This window comes from Salmo salar, chromosome 22 (assembly GCF_965601325.2).
Source record: "Salmo salar chromosome 22, fSalSal1, whole genome shotgun sequence".
Taxonomy (NCBI): domain Eukaryota; kingdom Metazoa; phylum Chordata; class Actinopteri; order Salmoniformes; family Salmonidae; genus Salmo; species Salmo salar.
The window spans coordinates 48,490,082-48,511,066 of NC_138312.1; the positions used below are offsets into that span (position 1 = coordinate 48,490,082).

At 42.8% G+C, this 20,985-nt stretch overlaps 1 protein-coding gene across 2 annotated transcripts in view; it reads left to right on the forward strand.

The window, feature by feature from the left end:
- Positions 1–2,723: 2,723 nt before the first annotated feature.
- The window catches only part of tgm2 (transglutaminase 2, C polypeptide), a 28,763-nt gene continuing 10,501 nt past the window's right edge, over positions 2,724–20,985 (forward strand). The window contains 3 exon segments of one of the 2 annotated variants that reach the window (NM_001141723.1): positions 2,724–2,778; positions 13,417–13,596; positions 20,601–20,819. In NM_001141723.1, coding sequence (NP_001135195.1) covers positions 2,769–2,778; positions 13,417–13,596; positions 20,601–20,819 — 409 coding nt within the window. In that variant the 5' untranslated portion in view covers positions 2,724–2,768. 2 annotated transcript variants of the gene reach the window in all.

Genomic DNA, 20,985 nt, shown 5'->3' on the forward strand with positions numbered 1-20,985 from the left:
CAACAAGTCTGCCATGCTGATCGTCAACATTGGGGCCCCTCAGGGGTGTGTACTTAGTCCCCTACTGTACTCCCTGTTCACCCACGACTGAGTGGCCGAATACGACTCCAGCACCATCATTAAGTTTGCTGACAACACAACAGTGGTCGGCTTGATCACCGACAACGATGAGACAGCCTATAGGGAGGAGGTCAGAGAACTGGCAGTGTGGTGCCAGGACAACAATCTCTCCGTCAATGTGAGCAAGACAAAGGAGCTGATCATGGACTACCCCCAAGCCATAAGACTGCTGAACAATAAATCAAATTACCAACATTCACCTCCCCCCCACCCTCCATTTGTTTTGTACACTGCTGCTACTCACTGTTTATTATCTATGCATAGCCACTTCACCCCTGCCTACATGTACAAATGACCTCTAACCTGTACCCCCGCACACTGACTCGGTACTGGTACCCCCTGTATATAGCCACGTTACTGTTATAGCCTAGTGGTAAGAGTGTTGGACTAGTAACCGCAAAGGTTGCAAGATCAAATCCCCGAGCTGACAAGGTAAAAATCTGTCGTTCTGCCCCTGAACAAGGCTGTTCATCCACTGTTCCTAAGATGTCATTGAAAATAAGAATGTGTTCTTAACTGACATGCCTAGTTAAATAAGTAAATATTATTGTCTTACTTTGAATATTTTTTTGCTTTAGTTTATTTGGTAAATATTTTCTTAACTCGTCTTTAACTGCCCTGTTGGTTAAGGGCTTGAAAGTAGGCATTTCACGGTAAGGTCTACACTTGTATTCGGCACATGTGACAAATAAAGTTTGATTAGATTTGATTTTATTTGTTGCCTACCTTCACCACCTGGGGGCAGCCCGTCGGGAAGTCCAAGACCCAGTTGCACAGGGCGGGGTTCAGACCCAGGGCCCCAAACTTAATGATGAGCTTGTAGGGTACTGTGGTGTTGAAGGCTGAGCTGTAGTCAATGAACAGCATTCTTACATAGGTATTCCTCTTGTTCAGATGGCATGGGGCATGGGGCAGTGTACAGTGTGATGGAGATTGCATCATCCATGGATATATTGGATTGGTATGCAAATTACAGTAAGTCTAAGGTGTTGGGTAAGGTGGAGGTGATATGATCCTTAACTAGCCTTTCAAATGACTTCATGATGACAGAAGTGAGTGCTACTGGGCGATAGTCATTAAGTTCAATTACCCTTGCTTTCTTGGGTACAGGAACAATGGTAGACATCTTGAAGCTAATGGGGATAGCAGACTGGGATAGGGAGAGATTAAATATGTCCGTAAACACTCCAACCAGCTGGTCTGCGCATGCTTAAAGGACGCTGCTAGCGATGCCGTCTGGGCCGGCAGCCTTGCAAGGGTTAACACGCTTAAATGCCTCGGGAGCGGCCCGTGGCGGTGGCAATATGTTATCCTCAAAGTGGGCGAAGAAGGTGTTTAGCTTGTCCGGGAGCAAGACGTCGGTGTCCGCGACATGGCTGGCATTTCTCCTTTGCCAATGTAATCCATCCACCTGACAAGTATGGCATATCAAGAAGCTGATTAAACAGCAAGATTTTCACACAGGTACACCTTGTGCTGGGTACAATAAAATGCAACTCTTAAATGTGCAGATTTGTCACACAATGCCAAAGATGTCTACATTTTGAAAGCGCACACAATTGGTATGCTGACTGCATTAATGTCCACCAGAATTTAATGTTAATTTCTCCACCATAAGCCGCCTCCAGTCGTTTTAGAGAATTTGACAGTACGTCCAACCAGCCTCACAACCGCAGACCACGTGTAACCTCGCCAGCCCTGGACATCCACATAAGGCTTCTCACCTGTGGGATCATCTGAGTTTAGCCACCTGGACAGCTGATGAAACTGAGGAGTATTTCTGTCTCTAATAAGTCCTTTTGTGGAGAAAAACTCCTTCTGATTGGCTGGGCCTGGCTCCCAAGTGAGTGGGCCTATGCCCTTCCAGGCCCAGCCATGTCTTTACCCCTGCCCTGTCATGTGAAATCCACAGATTAGGGCCGAATGAATGTATTTCCTTATATGAACTGTAACTCAGTAAATTTGTTGAAATTGTTGCATGTTGAGTTTAGATTTTTCTTCAGTATATTTCATAGAAGTAAATTGTATTTTGTCATTTGTCATGCTCTACCAACTGTGGCGCAGTTGTTAGAGCATGGTGTTTGCAACGCCAGCATGGTGTGTGGAACACCAGGGTTGTGGGTTTGATTCCCACGGGGGGCAGTACAATTTTTATTTTTTTTTAATAAAAAAAAATATTAAATGTATGCATTCACTACTGTAAGTCACTCTGGATAAGAGCGTCTGCTAAATGACTAAAATGTAAATGATGACTAAATGAAAATGACTTCCCTATTCCCTACTGTCACACAAATGTATGCAGGAAATTGTGCAACTATTGTATAGGACGAGGTCGCTACAAGGTCAATAGAGTGTATGTGCATGTTTCTGTGTGAGTGCGTGCGTGTGTGCTTGCTCATGCATGTGAGCACACGCACGTGGGCGTTCGGCGGAAGAAAACCAACACGCCCAGATGACTTCCCAGCCCACGTTATACATTATGCCGTCAGCTTCCCCAAAATGGTAAGAGTATACTACCAATGAATTTTGGTGACGCGCATGACCACTACAAATATGACTTTCGTTCACAGTCAGTGTAGCTGTGCAGAGTAGAGAATACTTTCAACAGCCTAACACAGACTATTACCCGGCTGTACATCAACGCGATAATGGCTCAAGGTAAGATTTTAATAACTGTTTGAAGTGTTTTATTTGCAATGTTTTATTGAATGTGTTGTATCTCTGTAAATCTTCTCTCTAGTACGTGCATAGCATTATTGAACATTTGAACATAACTGTGAATTACATTTTTTGAGTTTCATCAACAGTATAACAACTAATGCATTTTTTTCAATATCAACGAAAACTTGCATCATGGTCTACAAAGTAGACAGTGGCAGATAATTTAAAATAGCTTATCATGTCATGTTATTGCTTCCTAAAATAAATACTTCCTTGCAGGACTGAGCCATATGCCAGAATATGTATCTAAATATTTGAAGCATTTAGAGGATTTCAATATTACCTTAAAAGGCTGGTGAACAATTGATTCGTTTAGAAAACAATCTCAAATCTAAACAGCAAAGTGAAACTTGATCCATCCCTTCACTATGGACCAGGGTTTTCCAAACTCGGTCCTGGCGACACCCTGGGTGCACGTTTTGGTTTTTGCCTTAGCACTACACAGACCGAGTTTGGGAAACCTTGCTATGGACAAATGATGGCAAATAACTTACCGGTAGCTGGTTTCTTTTACGCCTGATACAGTAGGTTAGGTTGCCATTGATTACCATATCCAGGGGTGTCAATCAAAATTTGCCTGAGGGCCACATGTGCACAAAAGAAAATGTTATATTTCCTCGCCATCAAAATTTGCCCAAAATTATTATTATTATATTTTCCATTATTTTAGAAAAATGTTTTTCTCCCTGACTGTCTAGCTTTCATTTAGGTGATTATTAGCGAGCTGGACACAGGCAAGAAACTGTATGAATGTAGATCCATGATCTTTTCTACACAGTTTCAATTTGGTTTTAGTTATTTTAAGGTATATTGAGGTTTTTTTATCCCTCAAAAAAAGAATACAAAAATAAATATACTACATGGCCAAAAGTATGTGGACACCTGCTCGTCGAACATCTCATTCCAAAGTCGTGGGCATTAATATGAAGTTGGTCCCCCCCTTTGCTTCTATAATAACCTCCAAACTTCTGTGAAGGCTTTCCACTAGATGTTGGAACATTGCTGCGGCGACTTGCTTCCATTCAGCCACAAGAGCATTAGTGAGGTCAGGCACTGATGTTGGGCGATTAGGTCTGGCTTGCAGTCTGCATTCCAATTCATCTCAAATGTGTTCGATGGAGTTGAGGTCAGGGCTCTGTGCAGGCCAGTCAAGTTCTTCAACACCAATCTCGACAAACAATTTCTGTGTGGCCCTCGCTTTTTGCACGGGGACATTGTCGTCATGCTGAAATAGGAAAGGGCCTTCCCCAAACTGTTGCCACAAAGTTGGGAGCACAGAATCGTCTAGAATATCCTGGCATCCACCAAACCCAGATTCGTCCGTCAGACTGCCAGATGCTGAAGTGTGATTCATCCCTCCAGAGAACGCATTTCCACTGCTCCAGAGTCCAATGGCGGCGAGCTTTACACCACTCCAGCCAACACTTGGCATTGCGCATGGTGATCTTAGGCTTGTGTGCAACTACTCGGCCATGGAAACCCATTTTCATGAAGCTCCCAACGAACAGTTCTTGGGCTGATGTTGCTTCCAGAGGCAGTTTGTAACTCGGTAGTGAATATTGCAAACGAGTACAGACAATTTTTACTCGCTACGCGCTTCAGCACTCAGCCGTCCCGTTCTGTGAGCTTGCGTGGCCTACCACTTCGCGGCTGAGCCGTTGTTGCTCCTAGATGTTTCCACCTCACCATAACAGCACTGGGCAGCTCTTGCAGGGCAGAAATTTGATGAACTGACTTGTTGGAAAGGTGGCATCCTATGACGGTGCCACGTTGAAAGTCACTGAGTTCTTCAGTAAGGCCATTCTTTGAATATACTTTTGGTGCTTCTACAAGGTATTGACTCAGGGGTGTGAATAGTTATGTAAATGGTTCTTTCTGTATTTCATTTTCAATACATTTGCAAAAATATTCAGTAAAACCTGCAAAACGGCTAATGTAAACCAGGGGGACAAAACACACTATCCTCCCCTGTGCCAAATAAAAAACCACACACCCCTCACCAAAGCAAAACAAAAGTTAGACAATCCTCTATTTTGGATGCTATGCTGTAATGCGTAAACACTTTGCCTAGCTGCCAACCTGCTTGCACCAATCCGCTGTAATTACAGTTAAATACTGAAATGCAAAACCTTCCCTTCAATGAATTTCATTCATTCATTTAGATTATGGTAGCATTTACCTTTTTTCTTTTTCTTATTTCTTTTTTTTACAGTGTAATACTTTACATTTAACGCTATTGTACTGTTTGTCATTCCACAGTACTTGATTTGATACTGTATTTATTTTACAGGTGAGGTACACTGTAATATGACATACAGAATTTTCCTTGTCACTGAGCTGCCTGTAAGTTAAATTCACAGCAGCCCCTTTAGAGTGCATGTTATAATGTTGTGAAAATTCAAGTTTCAAGTTTTAATGTCACTTGCAGAAATACAGTGAAATGCCTTTCTTGCAAACTCTAAATCCGACAATGCAGTAATCAACAACAATGTAATACTAAAAATAACATAAGGAGGAAGAAAAAACAGACAATAAATTAAAATAAGAAATAAGAACACAAGAAAGTAAGTAAGCATATTATATATAGGGTCAGTCAGTTCCAGTACCAAATATACAATGTGCAGGGATACTGGCGTGATAGAGGTATATACTGTATGTTTAGGGATAAGGTGACTAGGGATCAGGATATATGATAAACAGAGTAGCAGCAGCGTACGTGATGATTGTATGTGAGTGTGTGTGCATGTGCATAGAGTCAGTATAAATGTGTGTGCATCTTATGTGTGTGTGAGCAAATGATGAAGTGATTGTGTGTGTGTGTGTGTGTGTGTGTGTGTGTGTGTGTGTGTGTGTGTGTGTGTGTGTGTGTGTGTGTGTGTGTGTGTGTGTGTGTGTGTGTGTGTGTGTGTGTGTGTGTGTGTGTTGGAGTGTTAGTGTGCGTGAGTATGTAGGGTCCTGTGTGTGCAGAGAGACAGTGCAAAAGTAAAGGGTCAACTCAGATAGTTTGTGTGGCCATTTTGTTAGCTATTTAGTTAGCTATTTAGCAGTCTTATGGCATGGGTATAGAAGCTTTTCTGAAGCCTGTTGGTGTCAGACTTAATGCAACGGTACCGCTTGCCATGCGGAAGCAGACAGAACAGTCTATGGCTTGGGTGGCTGGAGTCTTTAACAATTTTCCGGCCCTTCCTTACACACCGCCTGATATAGAGTTCCTGGTTGGCAGGGAGCTCGGCCCCAGTGATGTATTGGGCTGTATGCACTACTCTTTGTAGTGCCATGCGATCGAGGGCAGTGCTGCTGCCATACCAGGCATTGATGCAGCCAGTTAAGATGCTCTCAGTGGTGCAGCTGTGTAACTTTTTGAGGATTTCAAGGCCCAAGCCAAACCTTTTTAACCTTTTGAGGGGGCAAAGATGCTGTCGCACCTTCTTCACAACTGTATGTATGTGTGGACCATTTTAAGTCCTTAGTGATTTGGACACAGAGGAACTTGAAGCTCCACTGCATCCCTGTCGATGTGGATGGGAGCAATCAGCTCCTTGGTCTTACTGACGTTAAAAGAGAGGTTGTTGTTTCGGCACCACACTGCCAGGTCACGGACCTCTTCCCTGTAGGCTGTCTCATTGTCGCCGGTGATCAAGCCTACCACCGTCTTGTCGTCAGCAAACTTGATGATAGTGTTTGAGTCATGCGTGGCTACGCAGTCGTGGGTGAACAGGGAGTACAGGAGGGGACTAAGCACACACCCCTGTGGGGCCCCCGTGTTGAGGGTCAGTGTGGCGGAGGTGATGTTGCCTACCCTCACCACCTGGGATCGACCTTAAGGAGGTCCAGGATCCAGGTGCAGAGGGAGGTGTTCAGTCCCAGGGTCCTCAGCTTGGTGAAAAGCTTAGACGGGACAATGGTGTTGAACACTGAGCTGTAGTCAATGAACAGCATTCTGAAAACTGCACCAACCAAAACTGTCATCCAACATCTAAAAGTTGGATGGGGTGAGAACTTCTTTTCACATTGCCAATGCTGAAACCATAACCACTAAATGACAGCTTAACTTAACAAGCTGTCTATAGGCCATTGTGGTTGATGTCTTAACAGAACCAAATGTAATTTTTATATATATAAAAGCAGCCTTTTATTTTTCTGGCTCACCATTGCTGGAGACACAAGTGTTGTCTCCCACGTTGTCAGCTAACCATAAGCTTTAGCCTAGTCGTATGCATCTTCAATGCATCTGAGTTATGTGTTTCAGAGGGAGTTAAGTGTTGCTAAGGGAACTTTGGGCTTTTAATAGCAGACAGCAGCTGTAACTGCAACCAGAAACTGTGGCGAACTTAATTTGTCCTTGGAATGATTTTGCGAAGCCCCTATGAACCCATTCAAACCTTTTACACCTTGCACACACACACACAAGCACGCAGACACATACAGACAACGCTGAGCAGCACGCACACACATACAGACAGAGAGAGAGAGAGAGAGAGAAGAAAAATTGAACATGTTTATTTTTTTTGTGTTTATTATCTATTTCACTTGCTTTGGCAATGTAAACATGTGTTTCCCATGCCAATAAAGCCCCTTAAATTGAATTGAATTGAGAGAGAGAGAGCTCTTTCTGCTTCATTCGTGACTAGGCTGGATAGGTTGCTGTTAATAGCTGAGAGAAGGTATTTATTGTTCCTGGGATTTACTGTACCTGCTTCTGTGCATTTTTCCCTGACTAGGATCTTTCATTGCCCCAACCTTATTGGGTTTATTCTGGCCCAGTAATTCTGCTTTGCCTATAACAGGACTCTTGATGTGGTGTTGTTCAAGTTTAGTAGACTGGAAGCAAAACAAGGGAGTGTAAGTCTAGAGTGATGGCATGGTGGAGATGGTGACCTCATGGTAGTAGCCTGCTCAATTGGGGCATGTGATCACATAAATGGGAAGACACCCCCCCTACACACATAGCTCACCTTGATCTCTGTCCGTAAATTTATTTTTGCGCTATTCATGTTTGTGACAGACTGTAATTAATTACAGAAACCTTTCCGTTTCAATTCAGACTGCACATTATCTTACATCAGCTTTCATTCCACAATGCGAGAGAGGCTAATAAAAATGCATTTTATTTGATACCAACAGTGTAATACAAGAATGAAACGCAGCAATAACTACACTTTACCATTACATTGATTGAGCCTGCATTGTTTGGACTGTGTTGTCGAAAACAACATTTTGGTTGTTTATCTGCTATCAATCTGCCTAATGGTCTCCAGATTCTAGGTTTGTAGTCCTGTTGCCTCTAGCTCTGGAAAAGCACAAGTTCCCAGCCGCTTTCTGACTGAGTAAAATAGGCTTATTGACAACTTTATTTCTCTTTAGGATGAAAGAGCTGGACTGGAGACTTAAGTTTGTCTCCTTTGAAAGACCACTTTTCTTCAACTAGGTGTAAGGTGTAAAACACATGCAAAATTCCCCACGGCTGGTCAAATGTAGAAGATACACTATCCAGATGTTCCTACAGAAATAGATTTCTCATACATGTAGAGTTGGGTAGGTTACTTTTTAAATGTAATATGTTACAGTTACTAGTTACCTGTTAAATTATAATCACTAATGTAACTTTTGAATTACCCAAACTCAGTAACATAATCTGATTAATTTCATGTACTTTTCATTTACTTTTCCCTTAAGAGGCATTAGAAGAAGACAATAAAGAATCTAGCAAACACTTTTAGTGTGTCATCACAGAAGTCTCTGACTTTTGGTCAGACTCACTCAGATGGAACAAACTTAAACACCTTTTTTCAATTCTGAATGGAATGTCATTGAGAAAACAGAACTGTGGCATAATGTATTTTTTTCTCTTGCAAACATCCTTTATGAAATTTAAAGTAATCCATTAAATAATAATCTAGTTTTTAAAAATTATATGTAATCAGATTTTTGTTGTTATAGCAACTGATGAGTTTGTTTTTTTGTAATCAGATTGCAAGTAAGTGATTACATGTAATCAGGTTCTCCCCAACCCTGCATGTAGTTCAAAGTAGCACTCTAACATTATTAAAGAAGTAGTACACTGGCAGAGAGGGTATACAAGCACCCTAAGGCAAGCAACCTTTTAAAGCTTGAACAATATTCCTCTGATTGTGTAATACGGCAATCAGAGGTAGCATAATTACTTTAGCCGTTTGATGTTAAATTCTTTCTGAAAGATACAGTTGAAGTCGGAAGTTCACATACAGTTAGGTTGGAGTCATTAAAACTCATTTTTCAACCACTCCACAAATGTCTTGTTAAAAAACTATAGTTTTGGCAAGTCGGTTAAGACATCTACTTTGTGCATGACACAAGTAATTTTTCCAGCAATTGTTTACAGACAGATTATTTCACTTATAATTAATTCACTGTATCACAATTCCAGTGGGTCAGAAGTTTACTGTGCCTTTAAACATCTTGGAAAATTACAGAAAATGATGTCATGGCTTTAGAAGCTTCTGATAGGCTAATTGACATCATTTCAGTCAATTGGAGGTGTACCTGTGAATGTATTTCAAGGCATATCTTCAAACTCAGTGCCTCTTTGCTTAACATCATGGGAAAATCAAAAGAAATCAGCCAAGACCTCAGGGGAAAAAATGCTGGACCTCCACAAGTCTGGTTCATCCTTGGGAGCAATTTCCAAACACCTGAAGATACCACGTTTATCTGTACAAACAATAGTTTGCAAGTATAAATGCCATGGGACCACGCAGACATCATACAGCTCAGGAAGGAGATGTGTTCTGTCTCCTAGAGATGAACGTACTTTGGTGTGAAAAGTGCAAATCAATCCCAGAACAACAGCAAAGGACCTTGTGAAGATGCTGGAGGAAACAGGTACAAAAGTATCTATATCCACAGTAAAACGAGTCCTATATCGACATGACCTGAAAGGCCACTCAGCAAGGAAGAAGCCACTGCTCCAAAACTGCCATAAAAAAGCCAGACTATGGTTTGCAACTGCACATGGGGACAAAGATTGTACTTTTTGGAGAAATGTCCTCTGGTCTGCTGAAACAAAAATAGAACTGTTTGGCCATAATGACCATCGTTATGTTTGGAGGAAAAAGGGGGACGCTTGCAAGCCGAAGAACACCATCCCAACCATGAAGCACGGGGTTGGCAGCATCATGTTTTGGGAGTGCTTTGCTGCAGGAGGGACTGGTGCACTTCACAAAATAGATGGCATCATGAGGGAGGACAATTATGTGGATATATTGAAGCAACATCTCAAGACATCTGTCAGGAACTTAAAGCTTGTTCGCAAATGGGTCTTCCAAATGAATAATGACCCAAAGCATACTTCCAAAGTTGTGGCAAAATGGCTTAAGGACAACAAAGTCAAGGTATTGGAGTGGCCATCACAAAGCCCTGACCTCAATCCCATAGAACATTTGTGGGCAGAACTGAAAAATTGTGTGCGAGCAAGGAGGCCTACAAACCTGACTCAGTTACACCAGCTCTGTCAGGAGGAATGGGCCAAAATTCACCCAACTTATTGTGGGAAGCTTGTGGAAGGCTACCCGAAACGTTTGACCCAAGTTAAACAATTTAAAGGCAATGCTACCAAATACTAATTGAGTGTATGTAAACTTCTCACCCACTGGGAATGTGATGAATGAAATAAAAGCTGAAATAAATCATTCTCTATACAATTATTTTGACATTTCACATTCTTTAAATAAAGATTGTGATCCTAACTGACCTGAGACAGGGACTTTTTACCAGAATTAAATGTCAGGAATTGTGAAAAACTGAGTTTAAATGTATTTGGCTAAGATGTATGTAAACTTCAGACTTCAACTGTATGTCATTTTGTCCCATAAGCAATTGGGATAAGTGAGTTTTGACAATGCAGCTCTAAAGTGATTGGTGAAACAAAATGGTAATGTTAGATTGTGTGTCAGTGACTGAGCAACCCAGAATACAGTGTTATCTTAACACTTCAGGTGTTAACCAGTTACCAGTGTTAGAACACCAAGCTTTAACACACCATGCAAACAAAAACAAACCTTTGGAAACACTTGTCAGTTAGTCGTTGTTGTTATGTACTGTCTAGAACCAATAAGGGTTCTTCGGTTTGATAGGTTTGGATTTCTAAACTTTAAATATTATTAGTCATTAGCTGTAACAGAGACCTGAGGGGTGCCATAGCCGAGGGGCTACACCAGAGGTTAATGGTTATCTGTAGGAGGAAAGTATATGGTGGGGGCAATTAAGCTTGGAATCTACTGAGTGTAGGGAAAGTGATCACATGTGGTAGGCATTGATAAGGGGAGAGAGAGCCATGGATTAGTGATGAAGGGGGTGGAGGGCAGGTCAGGTCACGTTAAGGGAGAAAGAAAAGTTTATTGCCCGTATCACTTAGTTACCTGCCTAGCAATAAAGCTGCAATGTTTGTTCAGATGTGTAGGAGGAGACTCAGCATAGATAAAGGTTTAAATATCAGTGCTTGTGTGAATATGTCCTTGTTTGATGCAGCTGTATTGACCCTCTGGGAAGAATAAACTTGGTTTGAGCTTTCATAGTGTCCGGTGAGTTTTTATTCTGAGAACCCTTTGAAAACCCTGTTGGTTCCAGGTAGAACCCTTTGGGTTCCATGAAGAACCCAGGGTTCTACATGGAACTCAAAAGGGATGTACCTGGTACCGGAAAAGGTTCTAGCTGGAACCAAAAATGGTTTTCCTATGGGGACAGTCGAAGAACACTTTTGGAACCCTTTTCTAGGAGTTTGGGCATAACCTTTGTCACCTCACATTTTGTTTTCATGTCGTTTTCTCCTGCCAAGATTATTTAACAACAACCAGTCTTGTCTTAAAGAAGCAGGATGACTGTAAATAGGAAATGAGAGGGTGGGATCTTATTCACACACTGAGCCCTGGGGACAAGGAGGTGTACAGTATTTGCTTGCACATCTCGCCTCGCAGGGTGTGACAGAACACTGCTTATTCATGTTTTCTTGTTTTTTCTCTCTTGTGAAATACTTCCTTTTTTTTAAAATGAATCAATGAAAGAGTTCAAGTCTGTGTCTCAATGGGTTGGTGAAGTATTTACCCACTAGTGCTACTTGAGTAAATATAGTTCCCAAGATAGTTATTTGCAAAGCAACATTTCCTGTCTGAAGGATTCCTATGATTTTTATGGCAATACAAGTCTTTCTGTTACACAACAGGTAAGGTGTTTCTCTTTCCACTCAACAACAGGAAGTGAACTCTTATGGTAAGTTTAAATAACAATGAAAGTCCTTGGATTCATGCCTGCTGCCAGAGATAAGATGGCAGAAGGTCTGAAAATGTCTGGAAACAATTTGCAGCAGTCCTTTGACCATTTCTCTAAGGCCTACTTACCGCAAGTTAATTCGACACCCTTAATGCTTTATCCATGCATATGTTTTATTCTATAGGCTATACACTTAATATGATGAAGTATACCATAGCTTATGTACATTTTCTTTAACACTAAAACCGCTAAAGCAGTCATTTTGACAGCTCATGTATAAGAAAAATGTAAAGTCATGCCCCCCTCCGTTCTTGACACTTGGCGCTTATAATGATGTTTAGGCTACTGATGTTTTCATAATTTGACCGTACGTCTTTGTGGTTGGGGTATTTTATTCATTTTGTTGTTATAAAAATAAGCTATTGCCGTGTTCCAACACATATGCTTTTAGTTTCATAGTTGTAATTAAGGCATTCCCCAAATAAAATGTATTGAATATATGAAATGTTGTGTTTTTTGTGTGTTTATGTTTTTACATACAGTATATCCTATAGTAAAATAAACTAATTGAAATGCTATGGTGTTCTAAAAAAAATATTATATTCCAATGTTACCGAAGACCTTCATAAACACAACCAAATTATTGTTTTTGCAATAGCATATATGAAATGTTCATAATTACACTGTTAGAATGTTGGATTCAGAATGACTGCTCGTTAGCTTGAGGCTCAGTGGTTCTAGTGTTAACAGACATTTAGCAGACGCTCTTTTAGTAAAAGCACATAGTCAAAGAGCTGGACAGCTAGCATAAAAACAAGCAACTCTCTTCAGAGGTCAGTAGAATACTTCATTGTAGTGCTAAAAATAGAATTAAGTGCCAGAATTGAAATGCTACAAGACAATGTAAAGCAACTATTATAGACATTTCCAGAGTAGTAGTGCCATTGGCGGTGAGAGGAAGGGGTGGTCTACTTGGAAGGAACCAGCGTTGAGAGTTGGGTAGCCAATTTGAAGAGGAAGGTCATCAGCCTAGCTAGAAACAGGTATAGACCCAATTGTCTTAAAAGCAATAGGGGAGTTTGGTCCGCCACTGAGGCACCATGAAAGAGAAGACAATCAATTGATAAAATAATATTTCTATAGCACTTTTGACTAACACATTTGTCAGAAAGTGTTAAGCCTTATTATACTGAAGACTGGACTGACACCCCCAAAGAGCAAACAGAGGAACTGTAGGGCAGAATTGTATTCTCTTGTAACTGGCTGGGTAGATGGTCAATCCTGAGGGAATTCTACTCATTGTTTCCTTTCTCTCTCTTATCCGTCTCCCAGCACTGGACATTGCCCGATGGGACCTGGAGTGTGAGTTCAACAACACAGACCACCGTACGGAGCTCAACGGGGTGGAGCGCCTCATCGTGAGAAGGGGCCAGCCGTTCACCATCAACCTGCACCTCCGCTCGGGCGTCTACCAGCCTGGTGGCAGCGCCCTTGACCTCACCGTAGAGACAGGTACTGTGTTATCCCTGGGTTGTTGACTAATCAATTCCATGTGAAAGGCACAAGATAAATGTTGTTTAATTTTTATTAAATCCTAAAGGTTAATCTTAATTAAAACATAAGATCATTTCAGTGTTTCCGCTAGATATTTCCAAAGGCATGACACAAAGGTTCCTGACAACAGAAACCAAAGCCTGGGCAGGGTGAGTAAAGGTAAATGATGCAGGGTAGAGTGTCAGCTAGCTAACTGTTCTGTAAGAGTCAATAGTCTCATCACTGATAATTGGAGCAGGATCAAACAGTTTTCCTATCCTCTAAACAACATTAGACCTCAACATTAGCTTTCCGTATCCCTATCTCCCTATCACTTTTGGAGAAAATTAACAAGTTCCCTGTGCCAATAGAAACACACAATTAGGCATTGCCGTGGTCCTTTTAACATTTCCTGACAGACACGACCCAGTAAAATAATGCTTTCCATTCTCTGCTCAAAATCGAAACAGAAACCCAGTTCCAAAATCTTTGCCATGAGGACTTATTGAATAGCTCCAGTGAATAATACTTACCAATTCTTCCTTGATTGAATGAAGACACAGTCTATTGGGCTGTGACCGATAAATCTCAAGTCTAAATCTTAACTGAAAATACCTCATGCATGTGCTGCTGCATAGTGTGTAACACTATAACAAAATACTCTATGCTATATTTTTCTATTGTTTTAACCCCTTAAAGTCTAAGGCCTTTCTTTTCACTACCTTTACATTTTTGGCTTCTACAGGCATTTCTGTAATAGGAACCATCCACAGGTATACACTGGAGCGATCCAATAAGTCGATTTTGGAACTGGCTTGCTGTTTAGATTTTGACCAGAGACCCAGTCTGTAATACCTACATGTTTCAAGCAAAACCACCATAGTCCCTGTGCCCAAGGACGTCAATGAAACCTGTCTAAATGACTATCGCACCGTAGCACTCACATCTGTAGCCATGAAATGCTTTGAAAGGCTGATCATGGCTCACATCAACACCATCATCCCAGACACCCTGGACCCACTCCAATTCGTATACCACCCCAACAGATCCATAGATGACACAATCTCTATTGCACGCCAGAGTGCCCTCTCCCGCCTGGACAAGAGGAACACCTATGTGAAAATGCTGTTTCTCGACTACAGCTCAGTGCTCAACACCATAGTGCCCTCCAAGCGCATCACTAAGCTGAACACCTCCCTCTGCAACTGGATTCTGGACTTACTGGCGGGCTGCCTCGAGGTGGTGAGGATAGGCAACAACACATCCACCACGCTAACCCTCAACACGGGGGCCCCTCATGGGTGCGTGATTAGTCCCCTCCTGTACTCCTTGTTCACCCACGACGGCGTGGCCGCACATGAACGCAACACGATCATTAAGTTTGCTGATGACACGACGGTGGTAGGCCTGATCACCGAAGACAATGAGACAGCCTATAGGGAGGAGACAAAGGAGCTGATTGTGGACTACAGGAAACGGAGGGCTGAGCACGCCCCCATCCACATTGACAGAGCTGTAGTGGATCAGGTCGAGACCTTCAAGTTCCTCTGTGTCCACATCACTAAGGAATTAACATGGACCAAACACACCAACACAGTCATAAAGAAGGCACGACAATGCCTCTTCCTCCTCAGAAGGCTGAAAAGATTTGGCATGGGCCCTCAAATCCTCAAAGTTTTACAACTGCACCATTGAGAGCATCTTGACTGGCTGCATCACCGCTTGGTATGGCAACTGCTTGGCATCCATCCACAAGGCGATACACAGGGTAGTGTGTATGGCCCAGTACAACACTGGGGCTGAGCTCCCTGTCATCCAGGACCTCTATGCCAGGCGGTGTCAGAGGAAGGCCCTGAAAATTGTCAGACTCCAGACACCCAAGTCGTAGACTGTTGTCTCTGCTACTGCACAGCAAGCAGTACCGATGCACCAAGCCTGGAACTAACAAGACTCCAAACAGCTTTTACCCCCAAGGAATAAGACTGCAAAATATACTAAGCATGGAAAATATACTGCTCAAAAAAATAAAGGGAACACTTAAACAACACATCCTAGATCTGAATGAAATAAATAATCTTATTAAATACTTTCTTCTTTACATAGTTGAATGTGCTGACAACAAAATCACACAAAAATAATCAATGGAAATCCAATTTATCAACCCATGGAGGTCTGGATTTGGAGTCACACTCAAAATTAAAGTGGAAAACCACACTACAGGCTGATCCAACTTTGATGTAATGTCCTTAAAACAAGTCAAAATGAGGCTCAGTCATGTGTGTGGCCTCCACGTGCCTGTATGACCTCCCTACAACGCCTGGGCATGCTCCTGATGAGGTGGCGGATGGTCTCCTGAGGGATCTCCTCCCAGACCTGGACTAAAGCATCCGCCAACTCCTGGACAGTCTGTGGTGCAACGTGGCGTTGGTGGCTGGAGCGAGACATGATGTCCCAGATGTGCTCAATTGGATTCAGGTCTGGGGAATGGGCGGGCCAGTCCATAGCATCAATGCCTTCCTCTTGCAGGAACTGCTGACACACTCCAGCCACATGAGGTCTAGCATTGTCTTGCATTAGGAGGAACCCAGGGCCAACCGCACCAGCATATGGTCTCACAAGGGGTCTGCGGATCTCATCTCGGTACCTAATGGCAGTCAGGCTACCTCTGGCGAGCACATGGAGGGCTGTGCGGCCCCCCAAAGAAATGCCACCCCAAACCATGACTGACCCACCGCCAAACCGGTCATGCTGGAGGATGTTGCAGGCAGCAGAACGTTCTCCACGGCGTCTCCAGACTCTGTCACGTCCTACACGTGCTCAGTGTGAACCTGCTTTTATCTGTGAAGAGCACAGGGCGCCAGTGGCGAATTTGCCAATCTTGGTGTTCTCTGGCAAATGCCAAACGTCCTGCACGGTGTTGGGCTGTAAGCACAACCCCCACCTGTGGACGTCAGGCCCTCATACCACCCTCATGGAGTCCGTTTGAGCAGACACATGCACATTTGTGGCCTGCTGGAGGTCATTTTGCAGGGCTCTGGCAGTGCTTCTCCTGCTCCTCCGCGGAGGTAGCGGTCCTGCTGCTGGGTTGTTGCCCTCCTACGGCCTCCTCCACATCTCCTGATGTACTGGCCTGTCTCCTGGTAGCGCATCCATGCTCTGGACACTACGCTGACAGACACAGCAAACCTTCTTGCCACAGCTCGCATTGATGTGCCATCCTGGATGAGCTGCACTACCTGAGCCACTTGTGTGGGTTGTAGACTCCGTCTCATGCTACCACTAGAGTGAAAGCACCGCCAGCATTCAAAAGTGACCAAAACATCAGCCAGGAAGCATAGGAACTGAGAAGTGGTCTGTGGTCCCCACCTGCAGAACCACTCCTTTATTTGAGGGTGTCTTGCTAATTGCCTATAATTTCCACCTGTTGTCTATTCCATTTGCACAACAGCATGTGAAATTTATTGTCAATCAGTGTTGCTTCCTAAGTGGACAGTTTGATTTCACAGAAGTGTGATTGACTTGGAGTTACATTGTGTTGTTAAGTGTTCCCTTTATTTTTTTGAGCAGTGTAGTTACATGGAATATCTGTATTGGCACTTTTTGCACTGACTATTTTGACTCTTCACATACGCAAGTGTTTTCTAACTCCGGTCTCCAACAGCCCAAACACACCTCATTCAACTCATCGAGGACTTGATGATTAGTTGGAAAGTTTAATCAAGTGTGCTTGTCCAGGGTTACAATAAAAATGTGTACTGTTGGGGTATACTGGAGGACCAGGGTTGGGAACCACTGACATACGCTGCTGCTGCGGTTTATTATCTATCCTGTTGCCTAGGCACTTTACCCCTACCTATATGTACATGTAGTGCATTCGGAAAGTATTCAGACCCCTTCCCCTTTTCCACATTTTGTTATGTTACATCCTTTTCCTAAAATGTATTACATTGTCAATCTTAACACAATACCCCATAATGACAAAGCAAAAACAGTTTTTTTTTAATTTTGTGCCAATTTATATATATATATATAAAAAATGAAATATCACATTTTCATAAGTATTCAGACCATTTACTCAGTACTTTGTTGAAGCACCTTTGGCAGCGATTACAGACTCCAGTCTTCTTGGGTATGACGCTACAAGCTTGGCGCACTTGTATTTGGGGAGCTTATCCCATTCTTCTCTGCAGATCCTCTAAAGCTCGGTCAGGTTAGATGGGGAGTGTCGCTGCACAGCTATTATCAGGTCTCTCCAGAGATGTTCGACCGGGTTTAAGTCCGGGCTCTGGCTGGGCCACACAAGAAAAATTAAGAGACTTGTCCCGAAACCATTCCTGCGTCGTCTTGGCTGTGTGCTTAGGGTCGTTGTCCTGTTAGAAGGTGAACCCTTTCCCTTGATCCTGACTAGTCTCCCAGTTCCTGCCGTTGAAAAACATGCCCACAGCATGATGCTGCCACCACCATGCTTCACAGTAGGGATGGTGCCAGGTTTGCTCCAGACGTGAAGCTTGGCATTCCGGCCAAAGAGAATCTTCTTTCTCATGGTCTGAGAGTCCTTTAGGTGCCTTTTGGCTAACTCCAAGCGGGCTGTCATGTGCCTTTTACAGAGTAGTGTCTTCCGTCTGGCCACTCTACCATAAAGGCCTGATTGGTGGAGTGCTGCAGAGATGGAACTCTGGAGTTCTGTCAGAATGACCATCAGGTTCTTGTTTTTTTATTTTTTTTATTTTATTTAACCCTTATTTTACCAGGTAAGTTGACTGAGAACACATTCTCATTTACAGCAAAGACCTGGGGAATAGTTACACGGAGAGAAAGGGGGATGAATGAGCCAATTGTAAGCTGGGGATGATTAGGTGACTGTGATGGTATGAGGACCAGATTGGGAATTTAGCCAGGACACCGGGGTTAACACCCCTACTCTTACGACAAGTGCCATGGTCAAGTGCCACGGGTTCTTGGTCACCTCCCTGACCAAGGCCCTTCTCACCTGATTGCTCAGTTTGGCCGGGTGGCCAGCTCTAGGAAGAGTCTTGGTGGTTCCAAACTTCTTACATTTAAGAATGATGGAGGCCAGTGTGTTCTTGGGGACCTTCAGTGCTGCAGAAATGTTTTGATACCCTTCCCTAGATCTGTGCCTCGACACAATCCTGTCTCAGAGCTCTACGGACAATTTATTTGACCTCATGGCTTGCTTTTTGCACTGACATGCACTGTCAACTGTAGGACCTTATATAGATAGGTGTGTGCCTTTCCAAATCATGTCCAATCAATCTAATTTACCACAGGTGGACTCCAATCAAGTGGTAGAAACATCTCAAGGATGATCAATGGAAACAGGATGCACCTGAGCTTAATTTAGTCTCTCATAGCAAATGGTCTGAGTACTTTTGTAGATAAGGTATTTCAGTTTTTTATTTTTAATACATTTGCAAATTTTTTCTAAAAAACCTTTTTCGCTTTGTCATTATGGGGTATTGTGTGTAGATGGATGAGGAACATTTTTGATTTAATCCATTTTAGAATAATGCTGTAACGTAACAAAATGTGGAAAAAGTTAAGGGGTCTGAATATTTTACGAATGCACTGTATCTACCTCAATTACCTTGTACCGCTGCACATCGACTCGGTATATAGCCAAGTTATGTATTTATTCCGTGTGTTAACATTTTTTTCTATAATTTTTCTCTCTGCGTTGTTGGCAAGGGCCAGCTCGTAAGTAAGGATTTCACTGTTAGTCTACACCTGTTGTTTATGAAGCATGTGACAAATAAAATGGGATTTAGTTCTGATTTGAAAGCATTCTTTTACTGGGTTGTGTCCTTCAGGAGATTACAAAGGTACTATGGCAACGCCTACTTGAGTGTTTCTATTGGCATTGGGAACTTATTTATTTTCCCCAATGGTCATTGTGATCTACAAAGTGATAAGGAGTAAGAAAGCTAATGGTGAGGTTGAATGTTGTTTCAAGGAAAGGGAAACCGTTTAAGCCTGTTCAAATTTTCGGTGATAACGCTATTGACTCTTGCAGAATAGTTAGCTGACACTCTACCCTGTCTCCTTTACCATTACTCACCCTGCCTAGGCTTTGGGCTTTGGTTCTGTTGTCAGGAACCATAGATGTTGCGTTTGGGACCCTTTCGGTCCCGCCTTTGGAAATATCTAGGGGAAAACACTGAAATGATCATATGTTAAATCAAGATGAATGTGTCAGATGTAAGTAACAGTCATAAGAGGGGTAGAGTGGCCATTGTACAGACCACAGCAGTTTCTACAGTATCCACCAGTTTGAAAACAGGAAGAGGATCACTCCACAGGAAAGCATGTGTCCTATCAAAGATAAGGCTATCACAGTGAAAGTTAAACTATTTTTTTAATGGACTGTAATATAAACTTTAATACACAGAACAGCCAAGGAAGGAATCTAAGTTGTTTCAGCATGCTGCTGAAAGCAAAGGGGTTAAAAGGGGTGATTCTTTGGCGTTATGCCCAGTCTGAACACAATGGCAATTCAGTTCAGCCAGTTTATCTTAACGGAGGTCACTTGAAGGAAGCTGAGTTTCCATCGTCTTTGATCCTTGTGGAATTGTCCACCATTTTCCAATGTTCTCGCTGAAGGGTTTGGGAATAGTATGTCAATTGTACAGTCTGAATTATGAAAATGTTTCATGTGTGACCTGAAAGCATCTGTGTGCTTCATATTTTTCACAATACAGTAAAGAACGTAATTCTTATAAAGGACAGCAACTTCTGTCGAGGTCATGACTTTTGTCAAGGCCTATTTAAAACCCCACTTTAGACTATTGAGATCCATTGACACATCTCATGACAAAGAATGACAGAATAGCTATGGCCAATATTACTTTCCCTCCAATGGTAAAATAAGTAGGTAAGCTCTAGTGTTTTGGCTTTGAAGTCCTTTACATCATCCCTAGTCAAGTGTTCCATCTTTAACCCTTTCTCTTCTTCATGTCCTCTACTAGGTCCCCAGCCCTCTGACCAGTATGGTACACAGGCCTCCTTTGGGCTGACCGACCAAATCGACACCTCCCGCTGGAGCGCCGCCATCACCAGTCCCCCCGGGAACATGGTGTCCCTGTCCATCTGTTCCCCCCCAGACGCGCCCATCGGACGCTGGCGCCTGACCCTGGGCCAGGGGGGCAGGGTGGACTTTGTGCTGCTCTATAACCCCTGGTGCACCGGTAGGTAAACATTCCATACATCATTCTGTCTGCGAGTGTAGTAGGGGCTATGCATAGTTGAGTGGAATGCCTTAAGAGTAATTCACAGACGCAGAGACGAGACATAGCTATGCGGAATGTGTTGACAGTTGGAGAAATTGCTTGAGCCGTGCTGAGAATTCGAAAA